At 40.2% G+C, this 26,049-nt stretch overlaps 1 protein-coding gene across 3 annotated transcripts; it reads left to right on the top strand.

Moving 5' to 3' along the window:
* Window positions 1-2,087: 2,087 nt before the first annotated feature.
* On the top strand, window positions 2,088-18,256 carry LOC131252812 (uncharacterized). 3 transcript variants are annotated; one of them, XM_058253534.1, is made up of 16 exons: window positions 2,088-2,267; window positions 2,368-2,457; window positions 2,588-2,710; window positions 4,662-4,829; window positions 5,555-5,641; window positions 5,798-5,937; window positions 12,636-12,683; window positions 12,796-12,858; window positions 13,906-14,418; window positions 14,631-14,753; window positions 14,853-15,101; window positions 15,203-15,304; window positions 15,770-15,961; window positions 16,387-17,424; window positions 17,728-17,801; window positions 17,937-18,256. In XM_058253534.1, exons 1-14 carry the CDS (start codon window positions 2,247-2,249, stop codon window positions 17,162-17,164), a joined length of 2,697 nt encoding a protein of 898 aa, XP_058109517.1. In that variant the 5' UTR covers window positions 2,088-2,246; the 3' UTR covers window positions 17,165-17,424; window positions 17,728-17,801; window positions 17,937-18,256. The 3 variants fall into 3 exon arrangements, with proteins under 3 accessions (XP_058109517.1, XP_058109518.1, XP_058109519.1); XM_058253535.1 differs by having other exon boundaries at window positions 17,709-17,801; XM_058253536.1 differs by lacking the exons at window positions 2,088-2,267; window positions 2,368-2,457; window positions 2,588-2,710; window positions 4,662-4,829 and having other exon boundaries at window positions 5,744-5,937.
* The last annotated feature ends 7,793 nt before the right edge of the window (window positions 18,257-26,049 follow it).

Here is a 26,049-nt window from a genome sequence, read left to right as displayed (position 1 = left end):
TGAGCCCAACCCAACCCAAAAGTTTATTAGACCATGCATGCATGTCCCAAGCCCAGCCCACAAGCCAAGATAGTAGGTCCAAACCCAGCCCAAAGCCGGGTGGAGCTACCGGGCCAAGGCATTTTTGATATATGCCCACATGACTTCGGATTGAAACCCAGCCACGGCTCCTATTAGGGCTGTCAATGGGCTGGGCTTCAGCAAGGCTAAATCAAGATTTTGAATAAGCCCAGCTCGAATCGCTCAAAAGCAGATGCTATTTGGCTGATGACCACACATAAGTCAGCGAGCTGGTGTCAAAGCTCTATGGGCCCACCACGATGTATGTGTTTTTTCCACGTAGTCTATTCATTTTTTAAAACTCATATTGGGGCATGATGTATGTGTTTTTTAAATGTAGTCGATTCATTTTTCAACTCATTTTAGAGCATGAGTTGAAAAAATAAGGCAGTTCCAAAGTTCAAGTGAACTACACCATAGGAAAAAGTGGGGATTGAATGCTTATCATTGAAAAGTAAGTTTTGAATTAAGCTGATGCTTGTGTTTCCCTTCTTCCATTCGAAGGGGAAACGGATTACCTACTCCCCCTGCCACCAGCCTGGTGGCTGATGGTCGGTGCTCTATGGGCCCCACCATGATGTATGTGTTTCATCCATTCTGTTCATCCATTTTTAAAATATCATTTTACAGTTTTATACCAAAAATGAGAGGGGTATAAATCTCAGGTGGACCACACCAAAGGAAAACAATAGCAATTGGATATCCACCATTAAAATCCTCCTAAGGCCCACTGTACTGTTTATTCGACATCTAATCTGTTGATTAGATCATACAGGCCCAGATGAATGGAAAAACAAAGATCGGATTGATCCAAAACTTTTATGGCCCCCAAAAAGTTTTTAATGGTCGAAGCTGATTCAAAACTGTTCCTGTAATGTGTTCCACTTGAGATTGTGATATACCACGTTTTTGGTCTCATATCATAAAATGATCTGGAAAAATATATGGAAGGCATGGATGAAAAACATACATCATGGTGGGCCCAAAGAGCACCGATCACCAGCCATTGGCCGGTGGCTGGGGGAGTAGCCAATCCGTTCCCCTTCCAATGTTACGTGGTTTTACGAAGGAGATGGATGACAAATAAGTAATGTGGTGGGTTCCAAAGAAATTTTCAACAGTAAGTGTTCCCTGCTGTTTCTTATGGTGTAGTTCACTTGAGCGAGCTTTAGATATGCTTTATTATTAGGCTCAAGCCCGAGTGCGTGGTCCTGGATCTACCTCGTTATGAGGCTCATGGCAAAAAACGAGCTGGATAAACCACATATATCATGGCGAGCCCACAGAACTTTGAGTGTCACTAGCGAAACAGTGCCCTTCAAAATCCGGGCATGTTGACAGCCCTAGTCCCTGCGTAGCTTAAATTATTAGATTCGACCCGTAGGGCATGAGGCATCACCTTCCAAAAATACAAAACTACCCCTCCAAGGATCCAACAATACTCCCCTCACCTTCAAAACGGAAACGGATTGGCTACTCCACCTGACACCAGCCAATGGCTGATGGTCGGTGCTCTGTGGGACCCACCATGATTTATGTATTTCATCCATGCCGTCCATATATTTTTATAGATCATTTTATGATATGAGACCAAAAATGAGTTATATCCAAATCTCAAGTGGAACACATTGCAGGAAACAGTGTTGAATGAACTTCGACCATTAAAATCTTTTTGGGGCTATAAAAGTTTTGGATCAAGATGATATTTGTTTTTTCCCTTCTTCTGGGTCTGTATGACCTAATCAACAGATTGGATTTCAAATAAAAAGTACAGTGGGCCTTAGGGGAATTTTAATGGTAGATATCCAATCACTATTGTTTTCATATGGTGTGGTCCACCTGAGATTTAAATCCATCTCATTTGCTGTGTCAAGCCATAAAATGATCTGTAAAAATGGATGAACGAAATGGATGAAATACATACATCATGGTGGGGCCCACAGAGCACCGACCATCAGCCACCGGGCTGGTGGCAGGGGGAGTAGCCAATCCGTTTCCCTTCACAACCCCAATCGAACCCTATATAAAGCGGCTCTCTCGCCGTGCTACAGATAACCATCACCCCTTCGTTCTCCAAACCCTCGATGGCGTAAGTTAGCAAGTCCACTACAAAAGTACCCTCCATTTTCCAAATCCTTTTCTCCACAAAACGAAAAATTCCTCCCCGTATCCCCAAACCCTAGAAAATGTCAGGCGGCTTCTTCCGGGTACAGATCTCTCTCTCTCTCTCTCTCTCTCTCTCTCTCTCTCTCTGTTTGTGTGTGCGCGAGTGTGTCCTTCCTTCCACTCACACGTTGGATTTTTCAGGGCACGTCGGCCGATCAAGACACCCGATTCTCGAACAAGCAGGCAAAGCTGTTGAAATCGCAGAAATTCGCGCCGGAGCTCGATCAACTGGTCATTTCCAACCGTCCAATTAGCTACCCTGGCAATCAAAAGACTTAGCTTTTTTTATTTTTTTATTTTTATTTTATTTTACATTTTTTGCTTACCGTTTTGTACTGAAATTATATGTGAATATGTTCAGGTGGACATGGCCAAGATCAAGATGGACGTAATCAAGCCGTGGATCGCGAACCGAGCCACAGAATTGCTCGGCTTTGAGGATGAAGTACTTATCAATTTCATCTACGGTCTTCTTGACGGAAAGGTATGTTTTTCTTATTTATTTAGGCGCCTCTTGGATGGTGGTAAATGGTTTAAGTTGGATAGCCTATTAATGGTTAATATCCTGTAATTGTGTATTCGCACCTGAGATAGTTTAGAGAAGTAATTCATTAAAAAACATTCAAATGGCATATAGGAGTGGATTTTAAAGTGGATCATTGGGTTTAGCCCATCTCACTAAAGCTTAGGGTTGATCCTCATATAAAACCAAGTAGTTGGTGAGCCATATAAGTGGGCCCACGAACTCAAATGCTCTTTTATAAGCCGGTAGCAAGATCTGCTGCTTTTGGCGTAGAGAGAGAGCTGTTGGAGTTCTCAGATACATTGGAGAGATGGAGGTGTGTATCTCCCAGCCTTAAAAAAAGAGCCATTGGAGGCTTCTTGCTGGTAAATGATTTGCTAGCAAATGAAATCCCAGCTTTTCGCTAGTCAATGAAAAGGGGGAAAGGGTGGTAAATCATTTACAACTAGTAAATGATTTACAAGCATTTTAAGGCATCCAAATGCAAGTTGTAAATGATTTACTAGTAAATCATTTACAACTTGCCTCATTTACTAGCATCCAAATGACCCCTTATTGGGGTAACCTAATTTGAGTGGACCGCATCGGGTTCCTTCATTTGGCGAGCTTCACTTAGTTGGGTCCTGTGTCCCACAATGGTCCATGATCCGTGCCGTTCATCGGGCAGGTCCTGACTTTGATAACCATGATGGGGAAATCTCGCTGACTTGGGTGATGCTGACCATTTGACTGGTGAAGTAGGACTGGATATTTGCGACGCTTGTTATTTGATTGAGGAAATGTCTAGTGATTAGATGGGTAGAATTATGTGATACACATTATTTGTGGGTAGTCACAGATTCAAATGGAATTTGGGGATGGGATGAACAGTCCAGATTGTTGATTATTGGGAAATGTGTCCAAATCGAGCAACAAGGTGTTTTGTAACGGTAACGGTGGCCATAATGGTCACCACCGTTACCTTTGCGATACGGGGCATAATGGCTATTATGGCCCCGTAACGACCCGATACGGGGCATAACGGCTATTATGGCCCCGTAACGACCCGATACGGGGCATAACGGCTATTATGGCCCCGTAACGACCCGATACGGGGCATAACGGCTATTATGGCCCCGTAACAGTCGTTACGGTCATTACGTCGTTACGGTATCTCTTTTTTTTTTTAAAATTTATTGAAAAAACTCCCGAAAAACCTGTATCTGCCTCGTAATGTTGATTAAAAAGTATGAAAAACTTATACATGTTCCATAATAGACCATTACGGGGCTATTATGGCCTTTATAGGAGATATAATGGGCCTTTAATGGCAATTACGGGTCATTTTTTCCATAACAGTTGTTACAGCCGTAACGACCCTGTAACGTGTAACGGTTGCCACCGTTACTTTTACGTAATGGCCTTTATGGCACACCATGAGCAGTGTTCAAGATAAGAAAATTGGTGTGCTGTGCTCATGGTAGTGCTGTGGGGTGCATTTGTCATTCTTTGTTAAGTGGTGGCGATTGATCCTTATTACACTTATGCTGTGTCAAGTGTGGGCTACATCATGGATGGGGCATGGCTTAGAAACAACTCTGGTTGGATGATCTCAGCCATCCCATTTTTCCTGTTGGATTGGGATGGCCGACTGATCTCTTTTGGACCTTCAATTCGATGGTCTCTGATTGGATGGTTAAGTTCTTTGAGTCAGTGTTGGTTTGGACTTTTGCTTGATTTGTGATGAGCACACAATTTGGGAAGCTTGTGGATTGGTGTATTTGTATGCATGTCTATGGTAAATGGGTTTCCACCATTTAGTTAATGGTGGCAAATGAAAATTTCAAGCTCTGCGTTTATTGCTTTTGATCTATTATTTAACTTTCATGTATTTGTTTCTCCCTCTCTCTTTTAACTTAAGATTTTGTCACAGGTTGTGGATGGGAAACAGATTCAGATCCAGCTTACAGGATTCATGGAAAAGAATACTGGAAAATTCATGAAAGAGCTTTGGAGTCTTCTACTCAGTGCACAGAAGAATGTAAGTGGCGTCCCTCAGCAGTTCTTGGACGCCAAAGAAGAGGAAACAAGAAAGAAGAAGGTTTGGTTCATTTTATACTCTTTATTAGTGAAGATGCTCAGCTGGAAACGGCCCTGTTCACGATTGTGTTAGCTTATGTACCGGTAGCAGACAATTTTCAGCTATCCAAACCATTCATCTTTTGGCTTTGGATGGGAAAAACTGCAAGCAAGGTATGGTGTGTAATGGCTGTTACATAAAGATGATGATGGACACCATTATGTGTTATGGAAAAAACAGCCTGTTATGCTGGCCCCCCCCCCCCAATAACAGGCGTAATGGCCCTGTAATGGTTGATTATGGTTCCAATAGAGGCCCACACACACACAAACTTTAACAGCTGTTATGCCCCGTTTGTAACGGTAACATGGTGGTTGTTATGGCCATCGTTTCCATTACGGAATACCATGGCTGCAAGGGGTTACCCCATCGAGCAATCTTAGCATCTAATTTTGGCCCTATGAATGGATGGCTCAAAACTATATATACAGGCAATGTTCCATAAGAGAGAGCCCAATTATTGAATGTTTGTGATTGTTTGATGGAGGTCATTTTGGTCTAATATCGATCCAAATGGGTTGGCTTCAAGAACAATCTGCATCACTGAAATGGGGCCCCACTTTTATGGTGCTCGTCTGAATGAAAATAATGTTGGTTTGGGAAGAGATTAGATGCCCCTAATCATCGCCATTATTGTCTCTGTTTTCAAATTTTACAAATTATCTTTTGTTTCATTGTTGTTTTAGGCGGAGGCAGATCGAATTACTCATGAGATTCAGAAAAAGAAAGAGAAAGAAGGAAGAGAACTTGAATTAGAAAAGCAGAAGAAGATGGTATCTATTTATTTATTTAAAGAAAGAGATGGTGTTTTAGAATTGCAGTTTTTATTTTTATTTTTGGTTTTGACCTTCACATGTCTTTGTTCTTGCATTCAGCTTGCTTCTGCAATTATTTGGGTTCATATCCTTCTTTACCTCAAACTACTGTAGGACGGCGAGGGAGATGTATCAAGGGCTATGGATGCTGCTTCTGATGCAATTGGGAGACATTCTGTTCCTCGGGCTTCAAGTTTTGGCCTTGAAGAGGAGAGAGAGGTGGATGGGAGGCATGGTTCGAGAGGAAGGAGCAGGTCAGAAACGTTTAATTCTCTGTTTTGAGCAATGCTGCATTTTACTCCCACCCATCTATATTTAGATGGATGGTTTTCTATATAGTGTCTAGCTATGATGTGTTTGGTAGATTATAACTTATAATCATGTTTCCTTTTACATGTTAAGTGATGCATGGAAGCTTGTGTAGATATTTTGAAAGGAAAATGCTCACTTGGTACTGGGCTATTGCGGGACCCAGTTGATGTGCGTAGCAGATCTGCCCCGTCCGTTGGGGTTGCCCTTCGAAGTTAGGACATGGGGCCAGAAGTGAGGCCAAATGGAAAGTTAGGTGGGCCACACCATAGGGGAGAGTTGGCAGGGGACTGCCAACCAATAAATCCTCCCCTGAGGGTTGTGGGGCCCAACTTGCTGTCTATACAAACCATTCATCAGTCACATTCCACTAGGATGAAGGGACACCATGAATCACACCATGCAAATTTAGAGGTTTTAGGCATGATGTGACATTGTTCCCTAATCCATATGGTGTGGCCGACATCAGTCTTTGATCAGCCTGATTTTTGGGCTCTACAGTGAACACGAGGGGCCTAACAAGATGGATGGAGCAGATCAGATGCGCACACACCACGTGGGACCTGACAATAGCCTGGTACCATGTGAGCGCACTCCATTTTTTAATGGGTATGTTGGGTTGTACTACCAAAAGTTGTGGTCATAGTGGTACCATGTGAGCGCACCCCACTTTTTGTGTCGGTATGTTGGGTTGGCTTGTGATTTTGCTTGGATGTGTAAAACTGCATGTGCAACTGAGAAGATCAAACTTCTATTTTGCATTGACATTTTAATGATACAAAACTCTCTACGTGTTCCATTCTCTCATGTTTCCCAATGCTGTAAATAGTGTTTGTCTCATCATTTTTGTTCTGGATGTCCTTGCACATAAAAATCCAATCTAGACAGTAAGTAAAATGTAATAGATATATTTGTAATATGTTCATATCTCCTTATAATCTCCACAGCTAAAAATGTTGTTTATACTGTGCATGGTATAATTAGGTGTTAATGTTAATGTTGTGCATTTGCTATGGTCTATTTTATAGACTAAAAAATCTTGGAAACCGTAGTGATCTGTATGGTATCCTGTAGTTTCATACTTCTGGATAGTGATTCACTTGGCCTTACCCATGTCCAGCTGTCGTAGCTTTTGGCATAGAAAGAGTAGAGTTGCAAACTAGCAAGTATTTGTGTCTATTTTCGGTGTCAAGGGACAAAGGGAGAATTGGATGATTTGGGGAATAATCATTGATCAAGACCTGTTTGGTTGAAGCCTTAGTCATTACTTCCATTTCTTTACTCTTTTTTTTTTTTTTTTTTTTTTTTTTTTAAATAGAAATAAAATTAATTAATTAATTAAATTTTTTTAATTTTTTTGAAAATGAAGGGTGGGTGTTATGTAAGGATGCTTTGTTGCTGTTTTAAAAGAAAACCTTTTCGTTATTTGAAGCAGTTTCAAACCTTTCTCTCTCTCTCTCTCTCTGGATTTCTCTCTGGAGATACTCTCCCCCTATCCCCTAGCAAGTGTTTCTATCATGCATGATACTCTTCCAGGGTATTGTTTAACATACTCTTGCACATGCCCACCTTTTGGCAAGCATGCAACTCATTTCAGACTGTTCAAATAATGGGACTCGTAGTAGATGTGGCATCACATCAATCCAAAAGCAATACACCAAACAAATAACCCGAATCACCTAATCCAATGTTACGAACAATTCAATGGGCAGTGATGGGTCAAGATCATCTAGTTAATACCTGTTTTGGGCCATGCCTTCTATGTACAGTTTACGTACATGCATTTCACATTATGATGGTTTTTGGATTGAGTCCACTTGGTACTTTTCCAGATTGATTTAATTCTCCTTGTCCAAATCCTAGTTCATCAGTGCAAGCTTGATGAGAGCTCCATGCAAACCCATCTCCAATGCAAATGCAATTGTCCATATGTGCCAACATGGCATACTTGATTAAGATTTGAGCCATACATCCAGTGAGTCTTTGGTGGACTTTTAATGTAGGGGCATTTTCACAATGGGCTTGAGTGAGGTGGCCTGTGTGAAGCGGGGGCATATTCGGGGTGGGTGGCCCGTGTGAGGCGAGACCCATGTGAAGTGGGGTCCGTGGCGGTCGAGGGCTTGACCTAGGCTATGAGATAAATGGATTGATTCGCCATGCTCTATCAGTTCGAGCTTTTAGAGTAAGTGGTTAGTTGTCCTACGTCAAAAGTGGTATCATAGCGTAAGGTTTCGTGTTCGAGACTCATCATCGGGGTTAATTAATGCAAGGGCATTTTCACATTGGGCTCGAGTGGGGTGGCCTGTGTGAAACCAGGGCACACTTGGGGTGGGTGGCCCGTGTGAGGCGAGACCCATGTGAAGTGTGGCTCAGGAGGTGGGTTTGACTGAGGGCCTGACCTGGGCTAATGAGATAAAGGGATTGATTCACCACGCTCTATCAGTTTGAGCTTTTGGAGCAAGTGGTTAGTTGTCCCGTGTCAACTTTTTATTGCTCACAAATTGGGTGGGTTCCAACTTTGGCTAGGCCATGCATCTAACATAAACATGGACTGTTGGTTATCTTTTTATTATTTTTTACTTTTATTCCTGTTTTATGTTCATGTGCAAACCACCTGAAGTGGTCCTGCTCACCAGTCACCAGGGTACACCTCTTTTGCATGGGCTACACATGAGTGGACACTTGTGATGGGTGTATGCAGGTGGTCCAATCCACAAGTAGAGCAATTATGAGGAAAGGCTTGGAATGTACCTACCCTCTTTCTGCACCCATCTACCTTTTTTTTTGGGAGACTATGAGATCAAATGTGTCCTAGTGGCCCCTATGGGGGATCGTAGACATTAAATAAAAAAAAAAAAAAAAAAAAAAACCCCCTCTGGGTGATCCAATTATGTCCTTTTTAAATGCATACTATTGGTTCTAATTGTCTGTTTCATCTAATTGCCAGAATCATATGATATTGGCAATGTTAGGGCATGACTCATCCCATGATGATAATGGAGCCAACCAGGTCAAAGGTTTAGGGCTTCCACTTAATGAGTTGGATGGTCCCGATTGCTGATGGTGCTTGAATGTTCATCGTCAACATCCCTATTGGATGCAGTATGATGCAAGGCCCACCACACACCCACCATCCTCATCATCCTACAGTGTGCTTCTTCATAAAATGATTTTTGTTCCAAGCAGTAATATCCACACAACATTGTAAGACAACAGTAAACAGACAGTCAACCAAACAACATTTCGAGATGAAATCAACTTTCAGGAACTGATAATGAGAATATCGGTTCCAGATATATGATTTCTTTGGAAAATCATTTCGGTAATGTCAACTAAACAGGGTCCTAAAACCTTGCCGATTTGGCAAAGTAAGACTTGGCTTGGCACTCTTTTTTTAGATGAGTAAAGACTTGGGTTGGCACTTGCGAACAATGTTGTCATAATCATTATCGTATCGTGAACCGTAACGTACCATATTTTAAATCATAGGATTTTTTTTCTTCCCAATTTTCTTAAAAAAATCATAAAAAATAAAAAAATTGTAAATAAATAAAAAAATTGAAAACATATCAATAACTCATCTTCTCATGAATATGCACAAAAACAATGCTAATCATGACATTGTCATGTGATCAACTGTATGCAGTTTGTATGAATGTGTCATTGTGTCATAAACCGTTTGCCCATGTACATTTATTCATCTGTATAATTCAAAAAAAAAAAAAAAAAAGAACTTTGCCCATTGCATGCATAATGAATTCACTATTCATTTCTATAATTAAAAAAGAAAACAAAATGTCCAATAAATCATTCTTGGCCCTTGTTATGTCCATGTCGGTGCCATCATCCTCATCATCATTAACATGAACATCAATGTCAGCATTAGTAATAACATTATCTTCACTTTCAGAATTCGATGTCAGACTTAAAATATGAATGATTGGCTTTTGCAATTTTGGACACTCTTCCACCATAAACCCATGAACATCTATAAAGACTAAAGAATTAAATACTAAACTAAGTGACTTGAAGATCAAACAAACATTTAACTAGTTAAAGTCAACAAACAATTACGAAGCAAATAATTGAAAAGTAACATGGTTTCTTTGTTGTTTTTGTCAACTTTCGGTTTCTCTTCCAAACAATCCATAAGTCCTTTTAAACTTGTCCATCTATTCATTAATAGTGGTACTTTGCCTTGAATGTAGGATCATTCTGTCAATACAATCTCATATGCTAGTTTTGATTTCCAAAGCCACATGAAAGTTCTCGCCATACTGAAATCTTGGATTTAGGGCTTGTTTGGTTTTCCAATTACAACGGTAAATGGCTGTAAATGGGTAATGATTATATACTCTTGTAATTGTTTGGTGGCATCACTTACATTTGACTAATGATTTTGCTATGATGTTTGTTTCACCTAGAAATCATTGTGAAAATGGTAATTTTTTAATGTGAAAATGTAATGAGCACAATTCACTCCACCTATTTTCTTTACAAGTGTATTTGACTCTTGATTTATGAGCCATAATTCTTGTTTAAACGAATATCTAGAAATGATAATGATGGCTCATTTACTTTGCATTTCATAGGAAATTGGAAAACCAAATATGACCTTATAAAGTCGACTGTTGCATGTAAGGGCTTATGGAATTGAAGATTCCACTGCTCATTGATTATGTCTCAAATAGCAGAATATCATTTTTTAACTTCTTCCAAATTCTTTACTATAGACTCTTTCGCTTGATCCGTTGCTCTATAAATGTATCTCATGGTCGGCCTCTCATTGGAATCAACTAACCTTAGTACCTTTAACCAATGGGAGAGAAGTCTTTAAATAATACTTGAAGGATGACCAAAAGTCTACATAGGCTAATACTATATTATGGACGTGCTTTCCCCTTGTGGTCTTGTAAAAATCACACTCTTTCCATTCCTTTAAGGTAAATATCGACCTCAAACAAATCCTATGCTTATGTATGATCTTCAGTGTTTAACACGTGGCAAATTGGGTCATGCCATGGTCAGTCGAGTCAACTCGTCTTTTATATGCTTTTTCATCAAATTCAAGACCCAATACTGCTTGTAAATGTTGATGGTTATAGCTCTTGCCTTCACCATGGTCTTTTCATGGACTTGCAATTTTCCAAATCTACAAGCATAAGATTTATGCAATGGATTGCACATGGTGGCCAAAATAACTTCTTTCTCTTCTTCATCAACATTTGACCCCTTTTTACATATGCGGATGCAATATATGTAACAACTTGTACTACATTGGAAATGCTGGATGTATAAGCGCAAAAAAAAAAAAAAAAAAAAAAACCACCGTACCACTTGAACCATTAACTAAAAAGTTGTTAATAGAAGAATTCACCCCATTCATCCACCCATTTGACACGATCGTACATCTTATTTTTGTCCATTTTTTCTTGTACACCTCAATTGACTTTTCTATGTTCTCAACCTCCAACATAAAAAAATTAATTTACACATGATCCGAATGTGACAATTGCTTCCATCATCGGTGCAAAGAAGGGGCTATTCACAAGATTGAATGATAGAGCATTCGTGTAGAGGAAGCGAGCTATAGAAAGACATTATCTTTATCTCCTTTCTTTCAAATTCTATTTAGAGTGGCATAGTGCTTTTCTTTTTCCCCACTCTTTGTTCGTTTTCCTTTTTCCTCTATCATTCTCTTACTCATGTGTAAAATATGAATGCACAACTAAAAAAATAATGCATATATATGTTATTATTTTTCGATGCAAATAAATGCACATATATTATAGAGGCGATTAGAAACAACCTTGGAGGGTCTAACTTGGGTCATGCATATACAGTGATTTGGATGATGGATGCATATGTAATGCTAATAGCAATCCTTCCTAACGGTGGAAACATAGCAATTTAGATGGAATTTGGGGAAGGCTTTGTGTTGGGCATCTAAAATAATGTATAAGTAAACTTGGTTTGACAGTTTAGATTGCGTCTGAACTCTGTTTGGCATCTAATATAATGTGTGAGTAAAGCTTGGTTAGCCACTTAGATTGTGTTTGAACTTTGTGCCTTTTACTTGTATTTCCTAAGTGAGTTGTATCCTGCTGTCTTGGTATTTGTAGGTTGTTGATTTGTCACACCCTATGGTCCATCAACTTACATGCTGTTTGAGTTGATAGAAGTGTATTAATATTTAAGAAGCCATATATGTATATATATTTGTGTGTTTTTTCTAATCATTAGGATCTATATATCTGTTTCAGTAATGGATTTTTATTTCAGCAATTAGCAAGCAAAGACAGTTTTGGCTTTCTCTCAGCATGCTTTTATCCACTCCTGTGATTTTTGAAGTTTCTCTCTTCGAGTCTTTTGTCCATTTTATTACTTAGTTTCCCTCTATATGCATGTCATGATTTGCCAAAAGGTAATTCTAATAGTGTTTCTTTCAGCATGTAGGGTTTCTCATCATTCATAATTTAAGCATTTGCTTTTTGCCACTGCTGTTGTAAGGTAAACTGTGGGTTAGTTCTTGTTGGATGGGAATCACCTAATGTTTAGTAGAATCTCTAAATGAAATCCATCTTCTGGTATATTATATATCAGTAAAGTTGCTGTACATTCAATGTTTTCTGTCTCATTGCAGGCATTCTAAATCTCCACCCATCGTCCGCCATTCCCCTTCACCTCGTCGGTATGTATCCTTCCTGCTTATATGCTTAACATGTTTTTTCTAGCAACCAGACTGACACCATTAAGATCTTGAGATTGATCTACATTTGGGGTTATTTTACTTATTTTTGTAGAAGCACGCCTTCAGCAGCGAGGTCAAGCAGCAAGTCATTTTCGAGGTCCAGGAGCTACTCAGAGTATGTTTATTCTCTTAGGAACTGTAACTCGATAGTTGTGAATTACTTTTGCTAACATGGTGCTGGTGAAATCTGGACTATAGTGACATGGCTAGCCTTGTTAATTGCCCAAGACTTGTACCATTTTCAAACCTCTAGTTTTTATAGATTGTTTTATTCTTATTCCAGCAAGCTGTTCGATAGATTTGCTTTCCTTTGGGTTCCTGTTAGAGGATAGAATTTGCACTTAGATTATGCTGGCTTATTGTGTTTTGCTAGGCCTCTAGATGTGGCTAGCCTGGCATGTATTGGACACCATATCCAAGCATCAGGAAGGCTCCACCGTTTATATTACTGTTAGCTGGCGCAACTACCTGGTTGCTCTACTCATCAGGCAGTCCATGTGTGTATTTTGAATGTTTGATTGTTGGAGTCCATTATTTTTTGTGGAGGTGACGGGCCAATTTTTGAGCTAGGTCAGTAGACTTAGTACATGGCGAGGCTGTGCTGGTCACTGATTCCAGGCTGTCATGTGTGACTGTGCATGTGGCAAAGCTCTTGATTCATGTGTTCTGTACTTGTTGTGGTTTTATCATTTAATGTATTACTGAGCCTTGCTAAGCCCACACGTGCAATAAAGCTCATGACTACACATGTGCCAGAGTCGCATGGTAGGTCCAAGGTTCAGTCCGTCTATCAGAACGTCACCACTTTATTGATGCCCTAGCACAAGAATCGGGCTGATCCACCGGTCAGGTGGGCCACCCTTTGCAGAACATATGTGCGACTCTGAAAAACTTGTCTGAAGTTTTCTAACATGTCCACCTGTTTCCAATATTGGTACTCACATGATCAGATTTTCAACATGTACAAGGTTGGGAGAACCTGATGGATGGAGTGTATCTTGCACTTACGTGCCAGGCTGGCACTTGTGGTGTGTACATTAGATTTATCGCACATGCGTGTGCTCTTAGGAAAGCTCTGTGTTAGTACTTCTATAAAAAAAATAACTCCAACATATCTTGGATTGTGGTTATTTTTAACTGGCTAAGCAATTCCTTGCTGCAGGGAACGACAGAAATCAAGGAGCGTATCTGTATCCCCTCAACCACGACGGCGTTCTATTTCTCCTGAGCGACGGTTCCGTTCTCCACGCAGGCGTTCCCTCTCTCCTCGTCGCAAGCATTCACCATGGAATCCCAGGTCTCCTCCAAGACGGAGATCTCCTCATTCAAGGCGAAGATCGACATCACGCTCACGTCGCAGATCTCCATCTCCCATCCATCGTCGATCTCCACCTCCCATGCGACGGAGATCCCCGTCACCTTTGCGCCGTAGATCTCCTTCACCTGTACGGCGGAGGTCCCCAATTACTGTCCGTAGGAGATCACCACCTCCTCCTCGGCGCAGGTCCCCTTCTCCACGATGGAGGTCTCCATCTCCGCGGCGGCGTCGGTCTCCATCTCCTTTGAGGAGGAGATCACCTCTGTTAAGATCTCCAAGACACCGGAGGAGGTCACCAGTGCGGTCACCTCGAAGGCGTGTTGTTGATTCTCAGATATCTCCTGGGGAACGGAACAGGTATTCAGGATCAAATCTTTTTCTTTTGCCTTTAATTTTACGGAAAATGATCTCTAGTCATCCCAAACAGCACAGCATGTCTTTGCGCAAAAAAAAAGTCATCCCAAACAGCACTCTGTGAGGATTGCTCTACACACGCACACACACATGGTTGTGGGAAGCATTACACCATGAAAATACTGTCTCTTCATTATGTTTCACAATGTGTCCAGGAGCCGTAGTCCATACACAAGCCACAGTCCACATCGAAGTCGTAGGAGCTTGAGTAGGGAACGAGATAGCCGTGCTAATGGTGTGGAATCCAAAAGAAACATAGACGATTATGCCTCTCAAAGGTAGCTGGTGTTTGCCATGTTCTCTGTAGGTTTGCTTGACTTACACTGTTCAGTGCCCCTAAATGCATCCTATGCTTTCTTTCAAAATTATCTGTTCAGGGCACCTGGAAAGAGGTCTCCTGTTCGTCATACTCTTGAGAAAGAGGTGGAGCGCCATGGTTCAGGACGCAAGGGGACAGACTCTATTTCACGCCAACCACCAATTTCTCTGAGGTCTCCACAGCGTGATCCCAAGGATCGGAATGATGCACGTCATAAAATGCCAGCTTTGTCACCACCACCAGAAAACTCTCCAAGTCAGTCGGGATCTCCACCACGCAGGCGGAGAACAAGTCCCATTGAAGATAGGTCTGTTTCCATAGTAAAATTCATTTTGGAATAATTAGTGACTATTGGATTGGTCAATCCTTGCTAAATTGGCATATTTCATTCTCATTGTATTTTTGAAGGATGCCTAGTCCTGCGAGTCCTGCAAGGCGAACAAGAGAACGGGCAACTCGTCATGACAGTCCAGAAAGAAGTATAGATGGAGAAGAAATCAGTCATGGCAGGTTGGATCTGATATTGATGGTTTTGTGGCTTGTGCTAGTGTTGTTCTTATTTGTGCTGCCATTGTTGCTTGCGTCTTGTTCCTTGCCACCTGGAGATCTGGACCGTTCATATAGCAGGTCCCACTGTTGATGGGCACATGGAAAAAAATCCCACTGATATGAGATTTTCACTGTCCATGGACTCCATGCAAAGGCCTGATATAGCTACATTCTCCATTTCAACAACTTTGTATGGATATTGAGGGCCCTGATCAATGGTTCTTTTTCTTTCTTGTGTTTCTTATCCACTGCGAGGCCTGGTAAATGAACTTTCTAGATCACCATGTGTTGGGGAACAAAAATGGGAGGTCGACAAATGGCAATGCGAGTAAATTCATGATAGTTTTGGATTCATGATGTGTTTTCCTAGTCATTTCTTGCATGATATGTTTAATGATTTATATCTCGTGTAATTTTTGATTTCAGGGAAGATGCGGGCAAGAAAGCTGATTCTCTTCGAAAAAGAATTAGACATTCACCCACTGTTGGGAGTAGGAAAAAGCCTACTTCGAAGGGCTCAGAGGATTCTCCTGACAAATTTGTTGTTAGTGGATCTTCTGAAGCTCGAGGTCGCATGGATTACACAGAATTGCAAAAGAAAGAGCTTGCACAAAGGAGGTAGACATGTTAACACTATTGAACTTCCTTTTCTTTCTTTCTTTACTCTCTCTCTCTCTCTCTCTCTCTCTCTCTCTCTCCTGTCTTTCTTTCTTTATGTTTACACTATACTTTTGCTAGTGCTGCTCTTCATTTGTTGCTCAACCCTTGCTTCTGGTTACGTGGTGATCCAGATTATGCAAAGTAGGCTGTGGCATGGATGAGCTGCATGGTAAAAAAATTCCCATGATCTGGTATACTCCCTGTCCATAGAAAATGTGTTGAAATGGGGACTGTTGTTTCCTTTGTATGGATGGTGAAGATTTCTCATCAGTGGGAATTTTTTATCAGTATCACATATCGAGGCAAGACCACAGGAGTGGTGAGCAATGGTAAGAAATCTCAGATTCATGTATGTACTCACGATGATGCCATTTTTTCCCCAGTGACAAAGCTTCTATGAAGACAGATCGAACATCACACATATCAGAAGAAATAGAGTATGGTCCTGGGAGGCTAGATAACTTTCCACAAGATCATGGCCGTGACAAACAATCATCTGCTAAGCAACTTGTTCGAGATTCGTTTTCCCCAGATGAAAGATTAAGTAATCAGCAGGTCCTCTCAAGAAAACCAAACTCAAGAGAAGATTACAGGGGTAAGGAGAAAAAGCATCCATTTTCAAGCGATGATGAATACAGTGACCTTGATCGTAAAACGGAAGCTTTATCAAAATCCACAAAAAAGGCAGGTCGAAATGATCGAATGGGTGCTGCTGATTCGGATTCTGAGAAAAAGGAAAGTTACAGAAAAGACATGGAAAGGAGAAAGTTTAAGAGGTCGGATAGCCGGGAAAGGGCTTTGGACAATGAAGCTGCATATGACTCTCAGCTAGATGAGAGGAAAGAGGCGAAGAGAAGAAGGAAGGAGGATAAGAAATTACGGAAAGAGGAGAGACGCCGAAAGCGTGAAGAGCGGCACCGTAGGAGGGAAGAGCGGCGTGCTGAGAAACTGAAAGCGAAGTCCATTGATACTGTAACCCCACCTTCAGATTTTGAAAATAATCAGAATGATGCTGGTGATTCAGATGGCGATGTTGCTGAGAAGAAGGATTTAAATGCAAGTGACTCTGAAGAAATGGAGTCTGAGCAGAAGAAGCTTGAGATCGAGCTGCGAAAGAAGGCTCTTGAATCACTCCGTGCAAAGAAGGCCATCAGCCATTGAATTTATTCTTACAGCCTGGAAACTTTTTTAGCTGTTTTTATCCATTTACTGTAAAAGAGTATCTCTGTTTCCAACTTTATATTGCAGGCTAGTTTTATGTTCTGAAGAATGGGACAGTCACCATTATGTGAGTGTCTCCCCTAATATGTCATAGCTGTTTGATGTAGTCTGTGTTTACTTCTGGCAGCTGAAGTGGATAATGAGGATTTCCTGAGCTCTCTTGATGGAACTTAGTGCAGGTCTTGCTGCTTGATTTACTGGTAATGTTTGCCTTCCCTTTGTTGGGGATTGATTTTGTTGATTTGTTGGACCTTTTGGGCATCTTTTGAAAAAATGGAGCATCTTAATCTCGTTGATCTGATTTTGTTCATATGGTTGACAACTGATCTTAGTTATTAATACAGGATTCTAGACTTGATTTAGTATTTGATAATATGGTGTTGGGATTTTAGGTTACCTGTAGGAGCTACCAAATTAATTATTGTTGATAAGAAACCTAAAGGTGTATGCAGTTTTGTCTAATCTGATTTTATTACTAAATCAGCTTTATGCTTGATTGATAGATGAGAATACTGTCAACTAGGTGACATGGTTGAGCAGGCCCTTTGCAGAACCCTCATTTTGAACATCAAATCAGGTGAAATGCTATGCATGCTTTATGGCCTTTTTAGAAGGAAGACTCCAGTGTGTGTATTGGCTAAAATAATTTTTGCAGTTAAATATATTCGCTGCATTTTATTGTATTTTGGCTTAATCTCTGTATGGTTGGCAGCTTGACAGTCATTCCGGGGACTTAGTTTTTATGTACATCAAAAGATGATATAAGCTTCGGTCTCATCCTGTGTTCATGTTGATGTCAGCTGGTAATTCTCTCTGAGATCAATACCATGTATTTATAATGTCTGTTGGATTATGTAAAAGTGAACATTTTCTATTTTAATTTCACTATTTGAAGTAGATCACATTTAGCAGTATCATCAATGAGTTAGTTCTGTTAATGATGGAAATAGGCTCTGCTGCACTTTCTGGTCCTGTCTGTAGCAAAATCTTGATGGTAGAAGTAATTATTTAATTTCCTATTCGTTGAAGCCATCTGGTGATTCTGTTCTGAGTTGAGAAATGAGCTCTATATTAGGGGTTGGCTATTTTCATTCAGTTTGATCTTTGGGAGCAGTGATTGTAATATCTTTGTTTCTCCTTTTAGTTGAATGTGATATTATTTGTTGCTACATCCGTCTAAATTTTGTGCTTCCAGATTGTCAATCTTTCTTTGCTGTATGGCTTAATGTGCACAACAATGGTATTCTAAATCATGTGCACCGCACATCAAACATAAATGGGGAAAAGCATGTTCTTAATTACCGGATGAACCTAGAAAACCTAAAGATTGATTTATGTGTTGATGTTGAATTGAGATTAGAATTTATAGCTTTGTTTTATCAACCCCTACCCCCTTGCTTTTAAATATTTTCTGTTAAAGTTCAAATACAAGAACTAGATTAAAGAAAGGGTTATCAAACAGCGGCAATAGTCCAGGGTTGTTTGGCTAATAGAGGGTGATTAGAACACAAAAATTCTTTGATGAGATTGCGAGCGTCAGTTGAAGATGCAATCAAATTTACTATTGATAAAAGGGGTTCAGATTGAGGATGAGGATGCTATATGCAGTTCCATTGTCAACTTTTACATAGAACTCTAGGAGGATGGCTGGCGTTGACCAAGACTTGACGACTTGGCTTTGACTAGGTCTCTCAGGAGGATGCAGACTCTCTTGAATTGCCGTTCAAGGAGGTTGAAGTCAAGAGAGCAGTTTCTTCATTGGTGAGAGGTAAGGCCCCTGGGCCGGATGATTCCCCATTGCCTCCTTCCATGAATTGGTAAGAGGGGGAAAATGATTAATGACATTCATATCATGTTCTTTTGGAGACGTTGATAACCTAAAGAATTGGGAGCATCCTTTATAGCTCTCATCCCTAGGGAGGGTGATGAGTGCCTGAGGGACTTCAGGCCTGCTAGTCTGATTACAGGCATGTATGAAATCTTTAGAAAATGCTTGCCTCCAGATTTCACGAAATGTTGGGGGCAATAGTTCAAAGGCACAAAGAACTCACAAGTGCTATGACTCGAGATTTAGGGAAGGGAAGGAATCGTTTGCAAGCATGGTTTAGAGAATGCTTATCATCATATTGAGTGGAAGTTTCTTGTTTATATGTTGCTTTGGTTGGGTGCAACTTGAATGGAGAAAGTAGATTCAATGTGTATCCTTGGCCAAATTCTTGATTTGGGTCAATGACTTGAAGAAAGGATTCTTAAGCAGTTTGAGGGGGGTCACTGCCAAGGTGACCCATCATCCCATTTTCGTTGACGGTGGTGGTCAAATCATTCAGTAGAATGTTGGAGAAAGTTGGTGCGGTGACATTGATTAAGGGAGACATGGTTGGAAATGCAGGCACCAGGATCACTTATGTTCAGTTTGTCGATGATATGATCCTTTTCTGTGAAGTTGAAGTGCAACTGGATAATATGAGGAAAGTTATAAGATGCTTTGTAGTAGTCTTCAGGTATAATGTGAATTTCTATAAAAGTAAGATTTCAGGCATCAAGATGGATCTTGAGGAAAGTTGAAAGATTAGCAAGAATTTGTAGCACTGTAGCTATATGGTGGATAGTCTCCCTACTTCATACTTATGGCTCCCGTTGTGTGTTGTGAAGCTAGTTAAACATCTTTGGGTCTCCTGTTGTGTTGGGAAGCCAACTAAGCATCTTTGGGGCGAAGTGATGGAAAGAACTGAGAGAAAACTCTCTAGTTGGAAGCACAAGTATTTGTTGCTTGGTGGTATGATTATGCTAATCAAAGAGGCCATGTCCAAATATGCCATTGTATTTCATGGATTGGTTCCAATGTCCAACTAGCGTGCTTCGTAGATAGGAGAAGATTTGTAGTTTCTCTGGACAGCTTGGAAGAAAATTGCAAATTTTATCTTATTCAAAGGAACAAGGTGTGTAAACCTACTTGCGAAAGGGGTCATCGATATTAGAGATTTAAAAACAATGTATCGATACTAGAGATTTAAAAACAATGTATCTGGCCTTATTGGGGTAATGATTATGGTGGTTTGGTCCTGAGGAGTTTATGGAAACAAGTCATCACTTGCAAATACAGGTGGAATATGGGGGATGGTTTACGAAGCCTTTTTTGCTGTCTAGAGTATCGGGGGACCGTTAAGGCTATTGCTAGAATTGCGAATAGATTTAAGAAGGAAATAACATTTTCGGTGGGTGATGGCTCTCGTGTTGGTTTCTGGCCCGGACATTATGTTGGCGTTTCCTTGCTTGACTATTGTTGTTGTTGTGAAGGGGATGTTCATTTCCTAATGCATCTTGATTTTGGGAGCATGTGATTTGGGCCTCACTTGGCTGCTGAAACTTTCATGAGGAGGAAATGGTGATACTGCCGGACAAGGATAGTTGGTTTTGGAGGCTGGAGAGGGGGGATTTCACGGTTAGATCATTCTATGTGGTGGTGCATTCTCCAACTTCCTGAATGTCATGGAAACCAACATTATATATATGGTTGCATAGGGACCCGCCAGAATTTTTGCATTTTTGTGGGTTTTAGGCAACATTAAAGTGCTTATGTCGGTAACCTCGGCAAGATGCACATGGTTATTTGTAATCGTATTTGTAGGATCCTTTTAATTGAGCGCCACTCCCTCTTTGAATTGCACTTCATGCTCTCACCCTTGCTCCCTACTTAATTATACTTGTTTGCATTTTGAAATAGATGTTTCCTCGCTCCTACACATGAACCTGTTGGTTCTTTGCTTCATGCCTCATGCAACCAGCTTTGTGAGTGTTGTGGGATAGAATTCTTGATCTTTTTTCAATGTCACTAGGTGATGCCAAACTCGATTCTTCTTTCATCATGTAGCACAGGGGCGCAAAAAAAGGAAAGTCCTGTTGCGACTCCCTTCTAGGTCTGTGGTCTATCTGGTTTGAATGTAACAATGGGTTCTTTCGAAATCAGATCATTTACCTAGATGAGGTGTTCAGGAGAGTCAAAATTGTTGTGATATTATGGGTTTGAGTTCTTATGCAATTTGCTTCTCGCTCTTTAGGTTCCTTTGATTAGCTTTGTTTAGGCTCCTTGTAATCATAGGGTCATTTATTTCCCATCTTCGCCTTGCTATTTTTTTCTTTCATTAATGAAGTTGTGCATTCCTACGGGAGGAAAAAGCAGTAGTTTGTTTGTTGCAACATAACTGATTCCCTATGTGAACCTTTGTTGAAAAGCTCCTAAAAGTCAATTGTATTCTTAGAAGATCCCCATCCATGTACATACCGGATGCCTTTAATCTCTTTTTGTTGTGGACAAATGTATGGTCTTGATGAATGCTTGTGTCTTCGTGTGTTTTATTGTATGCATGCTCTGTCATTGCGTTCGTTTCTACCCGCATATATTTTATTATACATATTATATCCCTAAATACATTTGAAGGCTACCAAGACATATAACATTAAGGAAGCAAGACATATAACACCAGCAAAGCAATTCCTCTCAAATCCTTGTTCTTAAAACTTATTGTTTATATTTAAGAGTCTGAGAGTGAGACCTCTCAATTTATCCTTTTGCCTGCCCATTTTCTTCAATTGCATTAAACTAGATATTCTCTAACGGTAACGGTGACCATAACAGCCACCACCATTACCTTTACGATAACGGGCATTGTTGTCTCTCTCTCTCTTTTTTTTTTGAAAGAAAAACCCCAAAAACCTGTAGTTGCCTTGTAACAGACCATTATGAGGCTATTATGGCCTTTACCGGGGGGTGGTTAACGGGCCTACAATTTTTTTCCCATAATAGCTATTACAACTGCTATGACCCCGTAACGTGTAACTGTTTATCGTTAACTTGATGGCCCTGTAATGGCCTTAACAACACACCACAACATTAAATTAAGAAGATCTTAGATATCATGTGAACACATTAACTTTGTATACCTTCAATCAATGTTCATGTGGCTTCATCATAGGAGGTAAGACATTGATATTAGATAGGGCAAACGATTTCTGGAACCCTAAGCTTTTTGGATAAGGGACTTTATGTCAAATATGAGTAAAGGGTGGTAAGTGTATGTGAGTGATCTAGGGTTCAATCCATAATAGTTTTACCTTAAAAAAAGGGTGGTAAGTAGTGTGTTAGGTAGAGTGGGATGGAGAGTAGAAATACATGCATGGTGGGAGATTAGGTTGGGGCTGAGAGAAAAACTAGTTTTTGAGATGTGCATGGGGCAGAGAGAGTTTTCACCATGTTAATGAATGTGAATGGGCCTACATAGGCCCACTTAGATGGTTTATTTGATCCATGATTGGAGATTGATGCTTTTGTTTTTGTTTTTTGTTTTTTGTTTTTATATAAAATTAATGGCATTTCTGTAATTATGAAACTTTCGGGGGATATGAACCCAAAGTTCAGCCTATTCCCCTTTCTCTACGCTCTCCTCTTCTCTCTCCTCTCTATTCCACCTCTCTTTCCACTATTTTACATGGTATTAGAGTTTCGTTTATCCTTCTCTTCCAAATCTTTTTATTTCTTGTTTTCTTTTATCCCTTGGTGCCCATACTCTTGCTCGTGCTGATTTTTTAAAAGAAACCTAGGGTTTCTTTTGTTTCTTTTACGCGTCTTCCCTTTTTGTAATTAGGGCTTCTTGAGTGATATCATCTCACGTGTGATTATTGCAAAAATGTGGGTTGTTTACCTGTGTTAGATGTTGTGTTTGTGACTATTTCTTCGTAGCCAGTTGGAAGTAGTGGACGTGAGGGTTGATTCTTCTGTCTGAGGTGTTGTGTGCATCATGTGAAGTGTGAAGTGTTTAAGTGTGGTGCTCATCAATTGTGCTAGGTCAGCCCGTGTTTGTGCTTGTGAGGTACTCTTATTTGTTATGGAGATAAAAAGCGACAAAAAATTTAGATTTTTTAAACCCAGGGGTCTAAATTTACCTCTATTACTTTAAATGGGACATCATTAATAGTTGATCTAAGTTAGTCTAAGTTTTTCTCACGGCGAAGGGAAAATTGAGATTTCTAACCACAAAGAAACATGATGAAGAATTTAATACTAACGACCAATGGATCCAGGAAAACACCCAAATTATGATTTGGTTATGAAATAGTATGAAACCCTCCATAAGTACAAATGTTATGTTTTTGGATGTAGCTAAGGAAGTGTGAGATGCTCTACAGGAGATGTATGTATATAATAAAAGCATACCTTGTATTTATTAGTCATATAAAGAAATATTCGTGCTCCAACAAGGAGAAATTGTTGGGTGAATACTATTCCAAACTTAAAGGAATGTGGAAAGAACAAATGCTTTAACAACACCGCCTTGGTTTCTGTTGTCGGGAGTAGGGCCAAGAGGCTTCTAGTAGAATGGGCAGCTAATGTAAAGGGATTAAAGGACGTTGACCTTTGTTTTTAGGGATTTAGAGCTCTTCTGCTATCTCAGCAGCTTGTCCCTTTTTCCTCTTTGCCCTACCTTGTAATCCTTTTTCCTGTTTTAATAAATTTTTTCTTGTTGCTTTAAAAAAAAAAAACATGAAGAGTCTCGAGTGACCAGTTCTTATTTGGGTTGAAATGTTAGTATGAACTGGTTCGTGCATAGATTTTGGGTGCAAAGATATGCCATTTCTAAATAGGGTTTATGCACGCCTCCAAAGTGTATATCTTCAGGCTTTGCAAGTGGAGCCAATGACAACTGAACTATGGCATTGTTCTTTGATCGGGCTGTGATGGTGGCCGCGGTAGAAGAGGTGGTCGCGGTGACATGAGAGGTGGCCGTGGTAGAGGTCGTGGACTTAGGAAGTGCACACATTGCAGGCTCTCCAATCATTTTGTTTAAAGATGTTGGGACCTTTATGGGAAAGGTTGCATGGACTAGTCAAGCTTCACATGCTTGAGAGTGCAGTGTGCATCATATGGCTAATTCTACATCTATTGCTAGGGGTGTACACGAACCGAGCTAGCTCGGTTAGCTCACTCGACTCGACTCGAAAAAGCTCGATTCGACTTGGTTTGAAGTTGAGTTTGAGCCGAGTTGAGCTGATTTTTTGAGCTCGAAAATGAGTTCGAGCTGGCCCCAGCTCGACTTGACTCGGATCGAACCAGTTCGGTGACTCGGTTACTTTATATTGATGTTGCTCACCAAGTGTTTGATGAAATGACCCAACAAAGTGTGGTTGGTGGCAAGGAAGGTATGTATATGAAACAAATACCCTCTTTTTTCTTGATTTTTATGTTGCTTAGAAGGTGTTTGATAAAATACCTGTAAAACCACTGCTGCTGTTTCACATACAATGAGATTTTGAAGGTGCATTCCATGTGTTTGTGAAAATGCTGCATAGGCGAACTTGGCTCGAACTGGCTCGAGCTGCTAAATGAACCGAGCCGAGCTGGCCAGTCAGGCTCGAGGACCGAGTTGACCCGAGTTCGAGTTGGGGTCAGCTAGTGGCTGAGCCGAGTCGAGCTGAGGCCAGCTCGACTTGGTTTGACTTGATGTACACCCCTATCTATTGCTCCACATCCTTGTATGACTAGTGAGATGGTTACTCTTGACTTAAGAGGAATATTTTAAACTGTTGAACAGTCTATAGAATCAGTTTGTTCCTACTTCTATAGCACTTCCACCACTATGACTACATTCGTGACCTCAACATTGGCTTATTTAGGATCCAAGTTTCATACTCCATGGGTAATTGACTCTACAGCGTTCAATGATATGATAGGCCAGTCTAGTGTGTTTTCATCTATTGAAGGCTCGTTAACAAGTTCTTCTGTCACTCTGGTAGGTGATTCCTAATTCAAAGTATGTTGAATGAGTACCATTTATAAAGCCTCCCTCTTTTAGTATCCTTTGTTCTATTTGTTTGAAAATTTTCTTTAAGCCTTCTCTCTGTTAAAAAACTTATCAAATCCCTTAACTGCTATATTACTTTCTATCATTCACGTTGTGTTTTCCAGGAGTTTAAGACGAAGACGAAGATTGGTGACGTGAACATGATAGGCTATGCTATCTTGATTGTGATGTTGTGGGCGAAATAGCACAAAAAGACATCATCTTAGTAGTGGCACTGCCGTCTTAGTTATCTAGAGGGTGGTGTGTATTACTTTCTATCATGTACATTGTGTTTTCTAGGACCTTAAGACAAATATGAAGATTGGTGGAGGACGTGGGAATGATAGGCTATGCTATCTTTATTGTGATGTTTGGGAAAAATAGCACAAAAAGACATATTAGCTTAGTGGTGGCACCGTCCTCTCGGTTATCTAGAAGGCGGTGTGTGTGAGTTGAGTAAGCATCGCTCTGCTATTTTTTCATCACGTGTTGAGAAACGTTATAGTTCCTTTCTCTTTAGTTCATTAAGATGTTTTGGGTTAGTTAAAATATCTAGTAGGTTTGAGTTAAAGTATTTTGTTTCGAGAATGATATGGTTTTATTTAATGAAAGATAGATATGAATTATTTTCTATGTTTAAGACTCTACATATGGAAGTGTAAAATTAGTTTAATTCGAAAGTGTGTGTGTTTCAGTCTGATAATGTGAAAAGTACATATCCCAAGCTTTTTATTATTATTATTATTATTATTATTATTTTTTAAAGGACATCAGGGTGACCGCACCCCATTTTAAGACGGGGCTAATCCCTGCGGATGCACGCAATCACCCACAAACCATGTGCATTAGGTAATCTCGGGGAGGGGAATTGAACATGTCTCAAGCTTTTAGTTAGGGTTGCAAAATGGAAAATCGTTACCTTCCTGAGTAAACAAGTGCTTTCTTAATTCATATGAATGTTCTTTAGAGTTTTTGGAATGATTTAATACT

This window comes from Magnolia sinica, chromosome 8, assembly GCF_029962835.1.
Source record: "Magnolia sinica isolate HGM2019 chromosome 8, MsV1, whole genome shotgun sequence".
Classification (NCBI taxonomy): Eukaryota; Viridiplantae; Streptophyta; class Magnoliopsida; order Magnoliales; family Magnoliaceae; genus Magnolia; species Magnolia sinica.
This window is presented reverse-complemented; position numbering and strand designations above follow the sequence as displayed.